Here is a 17,059-nt window from a genome sequence, read left to right on the forward strand (position 1 = left end):
GTAATTGCTCTACAGTCACACCTAACAAAACATCCCCAAACACCGGATTAGGAAAGAGCAGAAATAGTTTACCTAATTTATAATGGTTATAAAGCAGAATTATAGCACCATGATGACGGTACTGCAGACAAAAACTTCTTCAAAATTTTCTATTTGAGCATGAACTAAAAATCCCTTTAATCTCTACTCCAAATGAGGTCATTTTCCTAACTGACTATATTCCAGAGGCACCTTGTTTTTTCTTTAATATTCATTTTCCTGCCATTACCAAAAGAGTACAACACGCATATCACCATCTTTTTATATAAAACAAGCCATCAGAACTTAAAATGTACTGAGACTTGGCCAAAGCAGTTTGGCAAGCACTCCAGCTGGCAAGATCTCAAACCACAGATAAGGTCTAAAACCACTAAGTGGTTATATTTAAGATGCACAGAGGAGGGAAGAAAAAAAAAGTTGCATAAAGAATACTGAAAAGAAAATAAAGTTGCTATTATTCCCATGAAACGAGCGAGAGTTGCTAGTCACAGCATGTCCATTGGAAGAATTATACAGGGCCTCTTGCTTCTGCATCCTCTTCCAACAAGGGAAGTAACAGACTTAAAAGTCCTTTAAGGAATTCAATATGTTTTACAACTGTCAGGTATTTTGAAGATTTGAAAATTATGAATGAATGCGGGAAGAAGGTCACCCAAAATTTTCAGACTATCTAAAACTCCACTTCCGAATATCCCAAACACCTGAGACTGTTATCCACCCTCGTTAGCAAATGTAGTGACGTCACCTGTTAACAAGTGTTTACTTTATTGCTGTTGTTTTAAGTAAATATTACTAGTCCCAGTTTTTAGTCAAAGCATGTAAAGAAAAATCCTTTGGACAAGTTGGAAACAGGATTTCCTCAGTTAAAGACTGACAAAGATCCTTTAACTGTCTTTTCAAAAACATAAACTTCTACTTACTTCAAATGCGATGATGATAATTCATTCATCATTCAGGTATTCTGTGTTTGGACAGGAGCATTCCAGCAGAAGACTACAGCATTTGTTTTGAAAACTAAGCCAGTATAGAATTCAATTTCATCTGCATATACAAACATGCTTGCTATTCTTGTGGTTGAAAAGTAAGCTAAGAAATTACCTGCGCTAGTTTAATACAGAACGCTTTGCTGTTACTACTTCAAAGCCCTGCCTGCACCGTCGCACAGACACAGGCAGCTTTAAGTACAACCATACTCTGTACTAGCAAAACAAAATTTGCTGACAAATGACAAGAACAAACTGCATTAGTAAAGGTGAAGTTTATCTTAAGTAATTTCACCTACGCCAAAGTCTGCTGTTGCATAGCCTGCTCTTCTGGGCCGGCAGCTCTCTCTTTGTTTGCATATCCTACGCTGCCAGAAGTTCTGCCCTAGCTGAATTCGGTAACTCCTGCCCGCAGGTGTGACCGAGGAGCAGGCACACACACCTATGAGGAAACCCAGCTGGGCTGATTTATTTCACACCTGCCTCCTTGAATTCAGCAGCATGCAGCACACAAAATTGTTTTCCTGATTTCTATCACCTCCCAGTTAAACGGGAACTCGTGAAAGTGACATGTTTTTACAGCAGAACTATCAGAACCTTGTACAGATACACCATAATTTAAAGAAACACATCTTGAGGTGGCTGGAACCACACCTTGTTATGATATGCTGCCGTAATCCAGACAGTCACACACTGCTGGGGTCATCTCATTGTCAGGTAGTAGGTCAGCCTCTCTTTTAATGGTAAAAACTTGTCAGCAATTTGTCTAGTGCATCAAACCCAGCTCACACTCTCGCTCCGTGGAGTTAATTCATCTTACAGTTTGACAGAAATAGTGTGCTGAATCTCACTCAAATTGTTTCCAGAAAATAAAATGCTAGGGTGCTAAAACTTGGTCAATTCTTATTGTTTTATTTCATCTGCAATAGATAAAATAGTCCCTTTCATTCTTATTTAAAAAAAGTTCTTATACTCTTTCCCTGACAAGCCTCAACCTGATGCTTAATCAACCTTGGTTAAGAGGCAACAGTCCTCAGTTACTCTCTGAGTTTCCAAAGATTCATCTACCCCAGAATATGAGCTTGTCTTCCTTGACTGAAAGCGATGTCAGGGTTACAGCCTATGGTAATCTACTTTATGCTAGCAACGAAACTATCAAAATTTAACATGTAGTCAAAGCTATAGCACGTGGTCAAAGCTATTCATATGCTAAATGGTTTACGGTCAGAAATAGCATCATACCTTGATTTTAAATTCCAGCTGGGAGTTAATTGTGTACATCATTTCTGTCCTTTCCATCTTCCGAGCGCCTTCATTGCACAAACGCACCAACTAGAAACAAGACATGTATTTAACACATTTAATGTACTCAAGATTTGTAACACTAACTCTTGCTCCATAAAATGCATATCTGTGGAAGTGTACAATTTACAAAGGACCTGACATTTTCCTGTTCAGCCATAATCTCTGAGTGACCTGGTCATACCCAGCAGCTGGTTCTGTTTTGAGAAAGAGGCTGGACTGGGTGACATCCTGAGGATTTCAACCTGGATTTCAACCTGGATTACCCAACACTATAATAACTATTTATTCTTCAGCAAAGCCCAGGTGGTACAAAGTTACAGCCAGAGGATCTGCCCGAAAAGGGTTATACTCTCTGATCCAAGTTAATGATCAGCCCCACAAACACCAACTTTCTGGACTGACTGATCTGTGCTGCGCACTGCCCTGTCTATCACACACCTGCAACTCATGTAGAGAAGAAAGTCCCAGCACAAACATTGCAGCACTGCCTTGTTAAGCTAAGGCAAACAGTATCTTTGGGAAAGTTTCATTGCAGCTGGCCTTTAGAATGCAATCTTAAAGCATCCTACGGTCTTACTGAAGTCTGTGCATGGGAGGAAGAGGAGTGTACAACAACAGGGGCAGAGACAGAAAGGCAGGAAAATGCATTCCCCTTAACCTCACAAATATCATGCAGCATTTCCCAACCATTAATAAGCCTTTTCTTCTTCTATAATCAAAAACTTCACAAATCATATACAGCTCCTGCAGAAAAATATAATTGTATTGGCAGCAGTACAGCTTTTCTGAATTTCCAGTATTTTCCTAAGTAATAGACGATAATTCAGCCATAAAACCAATCCCTAGTGGTCTTTCTTAAATAAGACAATTTAGAGTTTTTATCTTTCACTGCTCTTCCCTTACACAAGGAATGTACAAAGCCCAAGGGATTGTCTAGCCCCGACATGCAGGGAAAGAAAGGTTTTGTTTTCTTTAAATAAAGAACATCCAATGCAACACATTTAATGGCAGTTCATGATGTGCTGCAATTTCTGAAATTCTGAGATCATGGAGGCAAAAACCAGACAGTTCTTAGATCCTTAAATTTTTTCAAACCATAATGTTCTGTTTTAAAGCTTTCTATTTCCAGAATATACATTTACATACATCTACATATTATATATGTGTGTGAATATAAATTGATAAACTAGAATTTCCCAACTTAAAAAGGGGAATCTGCTCAGCTTCACATAAAATGGAACTGGAATTTATTATGAAAGTGCTATTGTGTTTTACAATCTATACACGGAAATAGACTTGTGCTCTTCTCTGTCACTGATTCTGATGATTACACAGTAAGACAAGAACAACTGAACAACTGAGAGCAGCAGATATAGTTAACTAGCAATAAAGCGGAAAGCATGGTTTCCTTAGTTTCACTTTTTTTTTTCCCCATACCACCAGGACATACCTTGCTCACTTCTTTCAGAGCTTGCTTGCAGTTCTCATATTTTGGTGAATCTTTAGGAGTTTTCTGGCAAATAGTCTGAAATAAAATACCAGTTACTTCAGAGGACTGAGAAACACAGATTGTAACAAATACAGAATTTTACAAACATATTAATGGAAATCAAAGAGGTGAAGAGAAACAAAAACATCCGAAGATATTTTAGATTAAATTAATCTTTGCTTTAATCATGCTTGCTCCTCTTTGAACACATTTGAAGCCATATCTCTGGTACTGAAACTTTGAGAATCAATTTCACTCCAAACTATACAACCTTATATAGACAATATATAACAATATAAGCTTTACACAGCTACCTGGATCAACTAATGACACACAAAATTAGTACTAGATTATTATTTATTTATTTAAGTAGAAACATGCTCCAGAAAAGAAAGTGTTCAATGTCCTAGAACGAGTTAACTATCTCAGTCATCAACCAAATTTGTCAGCACAGTTTCTGTACACGTAGGAGACCAAAATCATTAGTCCTGTTTCTGGACCCTATCGAAGCTAGAATTTAATTAAGCTTAGATTTAAATCTACACTATTGCTGGTGGTCCAGCTCATAAATTTAGTTATAGTATTTTAACTGTAATACTTCAAGTCTTGGTGTGAACTTTTATTCAGGAACTTTCACTTGCACTTCCCAGGTCACCCTATAACCTGCACGGGAAGGGAACTTCTCACAGCATAACGCACTGAGGGGAAACTGAGAGTATAAATAGTGTTCCACTCAGAAGCGGCTCCTGTGCCCTTGAGAACAGTTTATTCTTCAGGGTTACACTGTGACCTTCTTAACTGAGGGTCTTAAAGACCCTACTTCTGAAAGTAAGTGTTTACTGCAAAAGGATCCTTATCTAATTTGTATGGTAGGAAGTCTTGTTTTTTTAAACTGTAAGGTTTAATTTTAATCCTAACACTGTGCAATTTCCAAGCTAGGTTCTTCCTTGTCTTCTGAATCAATTATTTTTATCCTTTACAAACCTTTTGATTAGAACTTCTAAATATTTAATTTCTGACCACACAAGCAAGCATATGCTACTGTTCATAGTCAGACATGTTAGTGTCTACAGCCTTGTCTGGAATGAACTGGGAATTGAACACAAGAGTGCTAACATTCGAAAAATATGCATAAAGGAAAAAACAGAAAAATAACTGCTCTCACATCCATCAATAAGGGAAGACGAGTTACTCTCTGCATGGGAAGAATGAGGAAAGAGATCATTGGTAAATTCCTGCAGTCTTCATGGGACTCAATCCGTGACAACACCTCTTTAAATGCTGGATTTGTAGCTCTGGTAGGAAAATGGAGGGAATTAAACAATGTTTTACCAAAGAATTGTGAAAGTTGCTAGATTTTAAATAAAACATTTTAATAGCAAGGAAAGTACAGCTTAGAAGATTCGTATCACTTATGCCTTCAGCTTTATTTACTTAGATATGCAAGACCAGCATGAACATTTAGATATCTCCTCCCACAGATGAACATGAGTGCAAACAGACTTGTCTGTAACATGCAAGTAAACCATGGCTCTGAGAAATTTATAAAACTGTACTTACCAGAGAAAAGGGAACATAACACAGGGCAACAAATAGGATTGGACTATGCAGCCAGGCATATTTTCACTCTCAATTACTTCAAAGGAACTTGTGCATTAAGTAAAGCTAAGCATGTAAGTACATGCTTTGCTGTAAGCCATAGGTTTTGAACCAAATACCATAGCCTTTGACTCCTACTACAAAGGGGGTGATTTTGCAGTCATGTTTTAAAATTAGCTCTTACAGCAATTTCTGAAGCGTTCGTTGCTGATAGACTTCGTTGGTGCAGTATTTTACATATGGATCAAATGTTGAAGCACTATGCTTTTCCACTATGTCGCTAATATCATCAATAAAGATGTTGTTCTGATGTCTTGCTTCAAGTTCTTTGAAGAACCTGGGAAAAAAAGTGAAGAAATTACTCATTTTACCCCAAAACAGTAGACTTTTCTTGCTACATTTTATACTTCACCTGATACAACCCATGGCTTTTATTACCTAATGACAATTTGAATGGTTTGTTTGAGGGTGAGATCATTCCTCCTTTTGGCAAAAGAGTGTGGGAAGTCTTTATATTATACATGTCAAAGGGTGGTGGTGTCACCTGGCAGAGCTCAGCAAAAGCAATGCTGGCAAATTACTTCCCATACTCTAGCTGCCAAAACCGAAAAAAGCCTTACTGGTCTGGTTAGGCTGGAATTTCCAGAAACAGGGTTGAAAAGAAATGGAACAACTCCAAGCACAACATTAACACAGCACTTCCTCTTGTAATAAGGGAAGTGCAATACCAGAAATGTTCAAGCAAACAAAGTTAAGTGTGAACTGTTAAACTAGAGACAAAAAATACACAGCAGGCTGAGCTAAACAAGGTAGTCATGTACCATCAACTTTGATCCACCAATAAAACCAAACAGACTGGGAACAGTGAAAAGGGAAACAGAAACTAAAATCCTCTTCCCCATTGTTTGTCTTCTGCTCCATACCGAGTCCCTTTGGCCTCTGAAAGCTTTTCACTCATTCTTGACCTTCTAATTTTACCAGGAAACAAACACCTTTACTTCAACGCTGCTTATTAGAAACACTGTGACTCTCTGGGTATAAGAGCTCAAATTGGCATTAGAGCTGTTGCAGGTCATTAGGATTATTTGCACTAACAATCTGACATCAGTGCAATTGCTAAAAAAAAAAATAAAAGTTGCTGAAAAATCTCTCTGATATCAGTCTTGTCTGAAACCTTTACAACAAGATGATTCACTAGACGGATCCCAAACTTACCAGGGTAAACCAGCTAACAAAAAACTGCCACACAGCACAGCAAAAATGAAGGAAATACTTGAACACACAATCTCGCATTAAGCTAACATATTTTGAAACATTTTTGTTTTAAACCTTTGTCACATTGTCTCTTTATTAACACCAGTTCTTCAAAATGTCTTGTAGCATTTCAGTTTTTCAGCACACCAATGTTCTGCATAGTTTGTTTTGCAGACAAGTGTAAGGAGAAGAGAAGACATGCCGAAGCTTATCACACGGATATTTAGTAACACAGGTTCACTAAAATTTTGTCCAGTGGGCTTAGGCAAAGTTGACTGAACTGAACGATTGCCAGACTCTCAAATGGTCAGTCACACAGTCAAAAGCATATTTTTGTTTGTTTCTTTTCATTTTGTGGGCGTTTTGGTTTATTTTCCCTGACACACTCACTGCAGATTTACTGACTGATGCTTATCAGCATTGTCATTTAATGACAACCTGGACACTGCCTGCACAGAGATATGACGCTGTCTGCTCCGGTTTATAGCTTTCTCCTCCCTTTTCCACTTAAAGAGGTAAGCAGTGTTTTTAATAGCACTGCCACTTTTGGAAGGCATAGCCCTGTAGAATCCTATCCTTCATCCATTTCATTTCAAAGCATGAGCTGTTTCAAGTTGTCACTGATGTGTAACACGCTACAGATGTGCTTTTGTAGAGCCTAGGAGAGCAGTCCTAACCGGCAGAGCATACCAGCTGCAGTGAGATCTGCTGCAATCCATGGACAAGGACTGCAAGCTAACAGCAGGCTTCAAATTTCCACACAGCCTACAATTTCCCGTGAACCACAAGTAAGATCTCAACAGCTGACCACCATGAGCTGCAGACGACTGGAATTCATTTCCACTCTGCTCAGACATGTTTAGAGCTGGAAGAATTTCTTTGCACACTGCCAGCTTTACTTTGCTCAGGAAATACAGCATTTCTTCCTCCTGTATGCACGGCACACTGACAAAGTGTTTTACCACACTGGATCAAGAAACTACTCTTTTAAAATTTATCTGGCTCTTCATCAATGACATCAGTCACAGTCATTTTAGGAAACAGTACAAATCTTGCACAGTAGGAGACAATAAAAAAAAAAAAAGAAAAAGGAAAACAGGACAGAGAGAAGCAGCGTAGCCAAGTCTCATCAACCCCCCTCCACCCCCGCCCCCCCCGAACACATTACAAGAAATATTAACTCTGGACATCGTGCATAGAAGCTTGATTCAAAGCTCATCTTTTTGGGCATCCAAATATGGGAAAACAGACACGTCGTAAAACTTTTTACTTAAAATTTTAGGACTGATTCTGTCATAAAGATTTGTACTGAACAATTTAGTGTCAATTTAACCAACTACAAATTCGTTGTGCTATGTGATTTTTATTTGTATTTTTTTGCTTAGGACCAGAAAAATCTATTTCAAGCATTTGTTTTTGTTAAATACGGAACTTTTCTGGTTAAGGTTAATCCAATTAAGCGAAAGTTAAACAGAACCAGAGAGAAAACGATTTCCTCCATCCTGCCCGTGTTGTTTAGAAGAAATGTCCAATTTGAAATACCCTCAAACTCTTCCTCTCCTGAAGACTACGTGCCAAATTTAGAAATACAGATGTAATAAGTTTCCTGTTTGTTTCTTTTTCTAGTTCAAGATCTAGAAACACTGAGGCACACACCAGTACTGGAGCTTGTCCCATCCCTATGACAGGAGCTTCCCCCTCGGCGTTCTGGAGGCTTGAGGTAAGGTTCTGCCCATGTCTTCCAGCAGATGTGAACAAGCTGGTGATCATCACGTGGAGCAACATCCTAATACTTGCTCAGGCAGTTTTCTTAAGCTAGCTTTTCCTACTCATAGGCAGAGATGAAAGCAGTGCCAGGTATCCACAACTTCCTTAAAAACCCTAGTTAATTCAGCTGTGAGCACAGCAGTGTAAGCACAGGACTGCCTATTATTCCACATAGTTCGCCTTTGTAACTCACCCCGTCCACGTCCCGCTGCAGGGCCTCCATACCTTGCTGAAGTCTAGGGAGACTGCTTTTACCCTGACACGTCACTGTCCACTAACAGAAAAAAAGCCATTGGAGTGAAATCAAAGTGCAATTCCTCTTCTTCCACTTAGAGAGGAGCAATGATCAATTTCAAAAACAATGATCAATTTCAAAGAATTTCTGGTAATGGTAATAAAAAGTTCCAATTTTTGCCTCTGCAAATGTGGATCTTCTCATCAGGGACAGATGCTTAACATTTACATCACAGATTAATTATTTTGAGAAAAGAATTTTGAATAGCAAAAAATGTAAAAATTACATCCTTATTTCCATAGCGTTTTCATGCTGAATCACAGCCTTTAGAAACAAAATGGCTGAAAAAAGAGTAATTAAAGTGAGGGACTGCATCCACAGGTGTTTGAAATGAATCAGTTTGTGGGATTGCTGCAACCTACATAATGGAAAACAGTACGTATATACACATGTATTTATAAACTCTAGACACTGTGAAGCTAATAGCCCACAAAAATGCCTTTTATCAGGCAATATCCACCAAGCACCTAAAAAGCCGAACAACAATGAAAAGATCCTGCCAGCCTATTTTTCATTCTGCGGCAAGCGAACAACTTGCAGCAGGCCTACCCATGAGTAACTGTACTGATGGTAATCCACTTGCCTTTTCAATTATTTACAGTATTCTGGCAGAAGTCCAGAGCAATAAAAACACCATGGCAACCCTGTCCATGTATTCTGTCATAGGGAGATTCCTGAGATAGCAGTGAAGTGCTCATAGCATCTAGTTCAATGGTATACATTTAAAACAAAAACAATTCTTGATTCAACCAATTAATACCCACTGACAAATGAGCCCACAAAGGACACGCTGTGGCAGTAGAAATGTAAATCTTTTTGATAAATTATGAAGACATCACAACAGGAGTCTTCATTTTAAAAACTTTTCCCATGCTGGACAAAGTCAGGCTCCCTGTCCTCAGAAGCAGCAGCGTGTATCGGCATGGCCCTGGGCCTGAAGAGTCAGCCGCTCATTTACCACAGAACAAAATGATTTCTTTGATGTCACAAACAAAGAATTTATGTCTTTTTGTGAAACTTCCTAACCACAGGAACGAAGCTGTTCCCATGTAACACTTGCTAAAATGGCAATGCTAACACACACCGCGAGCAAAGGCCCTGGAGAGCAGAGAAGAGGGACCGGGCGGGCGATCCCTGGGCTCTCAGCACCTGGGTTGTCACCGGCGATCCTCAGCTGGACAACATCCAGCCACCAGTACTCACAACTACTGCCTCTGTTGCCAAAAGCAAGCAAGCTAACCAATCCTTAAATTTGGGAAGAAACATTTGTTAATATAAAAACATCAACCATGCAGAATCATAAATTAACTGCTGCTTAGTCTGGAGGGAAGTGCCTCAGCCAGGGAACTCCACCACAGCCTGGAGGTGACGGTGATGTAGGGAGTGCCCAGGACACTCTCCAGAGGAAGGTCTGGGATCTGTCACTGTCATCTCCCCATCGGCCCGGCCGCCCTCCTGCCTGGAGCGTGGCATTGGCCTGCACCGGAGGGAGGCTGCGAACGTTCCCAGGTTTACGTTCCTCACAAGGGCACCCGTGCCGAGCTGGTGACGGGCTCAGAGCTGACAGAGAGGAGTGGGTCTGTGGTGCGTGGTGCCAGGCAGTGCCCCAGCGGCTCTCAGCACCACGCAGGCACTGCTTGGGAGCAGCGGTGCCGGCCACAGCAGAGGCCAAGGCCAGCAGCGGGGCGCAGCCAGCGAGGCCCGGCACACAAGGCTGCCCTGCCAGCTCGCCTTGGCCTTGTCTTCACGCCCTCAGAGCACCAGCCACTTCCCTGCACAGCAGCAGGTGAAATTTCCCACAGCTGCAAACTATCATGAGTGCTTAATGGGAGGAAGACAGTTGCAGGTTTTGATACTCCTGCACATAAAGCTGCTCTTCCTATAAAAAGTAGGGATAAATGTCTGCATCCATCATCGTCACGTTGAGCCAGCCCCAGGAGAAGCTGCAGCTGACATGTGGCACCACGCTGCAGCAGCCAAGGCTTTCCAGGTAGAGTCACTGCACAGACCAACCTCAGGCATCCACATCTGTGGGGAGCAACGCCACAGAACTCATCCATCTGCAACGAAGGCTTTCATCTGGCCAATTTAGTCCCATAAAAGACTGCAGAGCTTTAAAGCCTCATCTAAACAAAGCACACTGACCCGACGAGGCATGAGAGGAGCCAAGGGAACACGCATACATCCTCCTGCTTTGACAGGCTTGCCAAACACGGCTATTTCGAGGCTTACTAACAACTTGGTGCCTTTTCAAAGTTAAGCATTCTTCGTACACAAAAAGGGAGACGGCAGTTCCCTGAAACCAGGCTGACCACTGGAGTCACTACTTCTTTCCCAGCCCCAACTAACAGCCTGCTTCTTTGTTCCTTATCAGTCTTTCTATAAGGAAAGCAGAGGTCAAGCTCAAATACCTGTTGAAGGTAAACTTCACTACCAAAATTATGCAGATAACTAGTTATCTTCTTCTGTGCTTCCTTCAGCAATAGCAAATCTGAAAATCAGAGCAAGATTCATAAGCTGCTACCAGCACAAGCCCTGCGGGACCCAGCAACACAGGTGGAGAGGATCTGTGCAGGTAGCGAGGCTCACATGCGTGGGGCAGTGATGCTCTGCAGGAAAGGCTGCATAACCACTGACTGGATAAAGAGGGTTTGGTTACAGCTGGAAGACTTTAAAATTTTAAGTACTGCTGCTCTACACAACAACTGTCTTTAAACACAAATATTCACATAAATAACTCCCTATGCAGAGCTTAGGCCACAAAAGAAGAGCCAGAGGTTACAAGAATTCAACCAGGAATGCTGCTGCTGGCACTTTTTTTTTTTTTTTTTTAACGGAGAATATGTTCACATAATACAGTGATGGGTTTCAGTACAAAGAAATATTATGGTAGATGGAAGCTTCCTGCCATAGATCTGGTGATGCCTGCTGCCACAGATCTTTCCTAACTTTTTTGTTCCTACCATGCTCTTTCAGATACATCACCACAAATGCCATCTCAAAATAAGGTGTTTTTTATTAGACGCCAAAACTTTCAGTTGCTAGAGAACACAAACTATCCTAGGTCACTGGTGGAGGGAGGGAAGGTTTGGATTGTGTGTTGTGGGCTGTTTTTTTTTTTTTTTTTTTTTTCCTTTTATGAAAAGAAGCTATAGTGTTTATGTTAAAAGTCATTAAATGGGCATGAGGTAGAGAAGTATCAGTTCTTAGGCTGAGAACCTCAGCAGGAGAAATAAGAAAAAAGTATCTCCATAAGTACTTAATGATAGAAACAGAAGAAAAACTGGACACAAAGTCCTAGACAACAGACTGTCAGAAGAGTTCTGACAAGTAATTTAATTACAATAGGAAAAGTTCCAAGGGGACCTTACAGTGAACCTCTCCCTTTAAAACTCTGTGACACTGAGTTACATACCATCTGTGCTGCATTTCCACAGGGAAGATAAATTGACAGTATGGTTCTTCAAAGACAGATTTTTCAGAAAGGGATACAAGGTCAATTAATTCATCAAAATAATTTTTGCAGCAGAACACATGAGGAATACAGAGAGGACAGAGCTCAGATGAAGTTTTGAAATGAAGTGCAGATAGGTAAAAAAAATAATAATAAAATTCTGTTTAAAGAGTTAAAATAAAGTAAGATTTTAATGGTCACTATTCAAGAATACTGACTGCTTTCATAAAGACAAAAAAGAAATTGAATTACCTTTCATCTGACCAACACTGTTAATAACATCAAGCTTTAGCCACCACAACAACAAATCAATAGAACTGCACACAAAATCATGCAGTTGAGATGATATGGCAATTTAGTTGACATATTAAAGCAGAATCACCTATTGCGGATGACAAAAAAAAAGAACCAGGGACAGTATCACATGGGAGAGACTGCACAGACCTTAAAAGAAAACGCGAAGTAACCCAGGGAGCGGGTGAGTGGTTACAGGTGCAGCCTGGGTCTTCGCCTTTCCCGGTGAACCCAACCCTGCTGCAGAGGAGGGCTGAGCAGGACCGCTCAATTCCTTCCTTGGACATGCAAATGCTCGAGCAGCTGGAATCACGTTATTTTGGGGAAGATGGGGCAGGGAGAGGCAGGGTGAAGAATGCATTGAAAAAACACCCTGATTTACTCTGGAAAGCTCATGAATAAAACTCATTACAAGAACAGGCTCCCTCTATCCTTCAGTCAGTACTGGAGTTTGTAACGAGGGGACTTTCAGCTCTTACCCTGATCTTGGCAAATGGTGAGGGGATTATCATCTTTCATCTCTTACTCTTGACCTTGGCAAGTGGTGGTCTCTTATCACGTGGTAAAAAGATGATAAACACAGGGTACATCTACACTGCCAAATAAAAAACCCTAAAACCCAAACAAGATACTTAATGTACTGCTTCAGTATGCAGTCATTCAGAAACAATCCCCTGAAGAGCCTACTCTGAGCAAAGCAGGAGGTGGTAGCTCCAAGCATATGGAAAACATAGGCAAATCAGCTGCCTTCATTTTTATTTTTTTTTAATAAACAAAATCCTGCTACACATCTGCACTTTAACTATCAAAATGAGCAAACACAATCACTGAAATGATCTGAAGGTCTTCTTAAAGTATTGCACCAACTATTACCATTTTAAAGGGATTAAGCTGTGTCTATGCAAAGCTCCATAAGCATTTCAAGATTTGTTGGGTAAAATACCACGGAGGCAGGATGCTAGAAAGAAACAGAAAAACAACTACGTTGTCAGCATTTAAATGACATCACAAATTCCCTCTGGGATATACCAGATTTTGAGTGAATACAAATTTTATGCAACTAACAATTAAATTTGATTTATGCAGCACTGGAAAAAAAAAGAACAAAAAGCACACAGCCAAAGGCAGCATAAGCCTTATGTTGGCGTTTCTTGAAGATACCTCACAATCCATCTGAGAGAAAACTCAAGTTTATTCTGGCTTCTAGTCCCATCTGGTCTTTATAACTGACTTAATGCCCAGGCTCAGTTCACCAGTACGATACACGACGGCAAACGCCACGCACAAGGGCAGCTTCTGTTAAAAGCAAACAGCACCAACACTCGTGAGCCATACGGCGTTACCGCAGACCCTCAGGAGGCCCCTTCAGAAACCACCTTTCACAGCACCTGTGAAGGCAAAGATCAGGCTGCCAGCAGAGAAACCGTGCAATCTAACACGAGAACTACATTGAATTTCACAGAGGACACACAGACAGAAGGGAACCTCGAAGACATTCAGTTTTCTTTACTTTTAGCTGCATTATTTCACAGAGATATCTGAACCAGAGACTGCAATAGGCAGCTTGAAAGGGATTTTACAGAGGACACAAGGGAATATACTGAAAAGCACTTCATTTATCTTTTTCATTCTAAACCAATATTAGAGTAAAATGCTATGTAATATATAACACTTATTTTCCACTGTTTTAAGAGTGGACATTACCCACCCCATTGGCAACCCCTGCAGAGATCACTATCAACAGTAAGTATCTTGGGCTGAGGAAGTTTTCCATAGGTACCAGCCAAAAAATGCCTCCTTACGTGGGTCACAACTATTACTGCAGGTGCCACGTCAGAGCCACTGAGAGGGAAGCTTTGATCGAAGTCAGGGTCACCAACAAGGGCAATTTGGAAGCAGGAGGAAGAGCATACTGGAACACAGTCGGGAGGGCAGCGTCACCACTCTCCAGCCCCCGTGGCAGCCGCTGCACAACTACCTTGCTATCGTTTTGTTCTCCTACATCTGGCAGCAGCTGGCCACGGTTTAGACACATGATGAAGGTGATGGATGGCATCTGTGAAATTGGGGTATTCCTTTAAAAGTGAGCAATTTGAACACACAGGCATTTCATAGTTTCTGGAAAAACAGATATTTTCCTCAAGGCACTTTTTGCATAGGTAATTGCTAGATATTTACTAACGTGTTATTTTATATATATATATGTATAAAAATTTCTAAACTCATTTAAAAGAGGATTCTCTCTCAAGTTCTGTTCATCCAAGCTGAGGGGAATATGATTCTGTCCAGACTGGCAGTTCCCAAATATCAAAATCCTCTATCTAATCCTGTCTCAAATAATTAAGCTACTTTATAAAAGAAAAATCCCTGGGTCAGGCATCCAGGCACCAGCTACATACTACGTTCAAGTTACTGTTTTCCTGCTCCGCTAGCCGTTTGCAAAGAACCACAGCACAGGTCAACCCAGTGAGTTTTCTCAGCTGCAGAAAGAACTCTCCAAACAAATAAGCCCTAGATATTAAAGCTGAAGAGTTCAGCAATTAGCGCTGATGTCTGAACCATGAGGGAGGCAACCCGAGGAAATGCAAAAATAAACGAACTGTCCCAGGCCATCAATATGACACAAATGCCTGAACGTGTTCTGTCAGCAACTGAAATTTAGAGAAAAACAAATGGTATTTTGGACTCACTGCTCTACAGTATGTCCTCTGGACTCCTTGGAGTCTCCTGACAATCAAAAACATCCCCATCAGCAGCACAAGGCTGGGAGAAAGGCAAAAATCACAATTCATCAACTTAGCAGTGCTCTGCATGTTGAAAAAGTCAAGTGTGCCATACGGTCTCAGTGATCACCAGCACCTGCTGGGGGTCAGTGAAATGCCTCGTCTTCTGCACATTACAGTTTGTCTGTTCCACCCAGGGTCTACCCTTAGTGTTTCCATTTTTTGCCCCCAATCTCACAAAGAAGCCAAGTAACAAAATTCTGCATTCTCTCTAAGCAAAGCTTATAATGCCTGGTTAGTTGACTCAATGCAGACATCTTAAATGCAGACTAGGACCATGTTATCCCACGGGGAAAGATGAAGGGACACTACACATCAAGATGCCTGAAAGAGGTGAAACATAATGCTAATTTACAGAAAAGTGATATGAAAAAGCTTACCTGGATCCTGACATGCCCACACAGAGTTAAGATGCTCAGATGAGGTGTTAAGCGACCTCACAAACCCACACAGGCTTCTCTATTGGAATCAAGACACACAGTCTGAACAGTCTGAACCTGTCCAAATGTGCTTTGTTCTTGCTTTTTTCTGCTAATGCTAACCTTTTGATATTCCCTAAGTTTTTCGCCTTTCGCTAGCCTAATGGCAGAGAATGAAACACAAAGCTAAGCTCTCCCTCCGCCTATAAATTTGCTGATTTGGCCCGTCAGACCAATTGTTCTCCAAGACATTGCTCTCATCTCCCTGCAACTCCCCTCTCCCAAGGCACGCTCCTGGGAAACTGACCTCTTTTGCAGCACGTATTGAGACTGGAGAGTTTTTCTGACTCGTGAGATGGATCGTGCAGCATGCTCAGACTACACAAGCTTTTACTTCTGAATAAGCTGACCTCTGTCATACCGACCAGTTCCCATCTCAATTTAACAGCTCTCACTGGCTCTGGATGCCACTCGTGTGATTTCTGTGCTCTATCAGTTACGAGCTCCCACACTACACTTAAAGGCAAATACACAATTAAGGGCTTCCTGAAGCCACCTTTCAGGATGTATTAATACACAAACACGATGTAAGCTGCACGGGCTTTTCAGACCCACTGTCAGAAACATTCCAGTGACCTTCCCGAAAGCAGAGACCGTCCTTACTGTCTGTATTCAGCTTCTAACAAAGGCAGCTTTGTTCCGTTAGAAACGGCCTTGCCATGCACTACGAGCCTATCTTGGCATTTCTGGAGAGCATCCACCAAACTTGTTCTGAGTCAAAGTTCCTAGATACAACTTCTAAGCAGTTGTGACTGAAGATGGCATTTTTATCAGTTCAGGCTCTTCAGCTACCTAAACTTTTGTCCGAGCAACCAAATCCACTGATAACTACACCCATGCCCTCAGAGCTATTTTGTCTTTTTAAGAAAGCTAAAGGCTGCTTAAAACACAGCACATGTAATGTGACAAACGTCCAAGTTTATGACACTTTTGTAACAAAAGGATGAGTTTTGCTACCTTAGAAGAGCTTGAAAATGAGAAGTGGCAGTTAGCTTGGAGGCATTTATTGATAGAGAGGCTTTTGTTTGAAAGCCGCTTGCACTATTTACACAAATGAAGCTGCGTGAAGTGAGCACAAAATTTTGTTATAGCTTAACAGTATTGCATAATTCAGGAAACAAAATATGCTTTCATTTAAGTTTAAAAAGGAGTTACGAATTCTGTTTTTACTCCAAGCTACACAAGAAAAAGTTCTTAAGCCACTGCGCTTCCCAGACAAAAAAGGATAAGATTATGTTAGGCTAGTGTGGTATTTTCCGTTCTTTTTTCCCCTCTCACTGGCTTTGAAGACTATTAATCAAAAGGGTTTTAAAGAATT

At 40.9% G+C, this 17,059-nt stretch overlaps 1 protein-coding gene across 1 annotated transcript in view; it reads right to left on the reverse strand.

The window, feature by feature from the left end:
• Positions 1 to 17,059, reverse strand: part of ARHGEF26 (Rho guanine nucleotide exchange factor 26) — a 49,083-nt gene that overhangs the window by 15,938 nt on the left and 16,086 nt on the right. Inside the window, exons 7-10 of the mRNA XM_035334805.1 lie at positions 5,600 to 5,752; positions 4,982 to 5,111; positions 3,778 to 3,852; positions 2,265 to 2,354 (exon numbers count right to left, since the gene is read on the reverse strand). Coding sequence (XP_035190696.1) covers positions 2,265 to 2,354; positions 3,778 to 3,852; positions 4,982 to 5,111; positions 5,600 to 5,752 — 448 coding nt within the window. The remainder of the gene's footprint in view (positions 1 to 2,264; positions 2,355 to 3,777; positions 3,853 to 4,981; positions 5,112 to 5,599; positions 5,753 to 17,059) is intronic.

The sequence above is a fragment of the Oxyura jamaicensis genome, chromosome 9, assembly GCF_011077185.1.
Source record: "Oxyura jamaicensis isolate SHBP4307 breed ruddy duck chromosome 9, BPBGC_Ojam_1.0, whole genome shotgun sequence".
Classification (NCBI taxonomy): Eukaryota; Metazoa; Chordata; class Aves; order Anseriformes; family Anatidae; genus Oxyura; species Oxyura jamaicensis.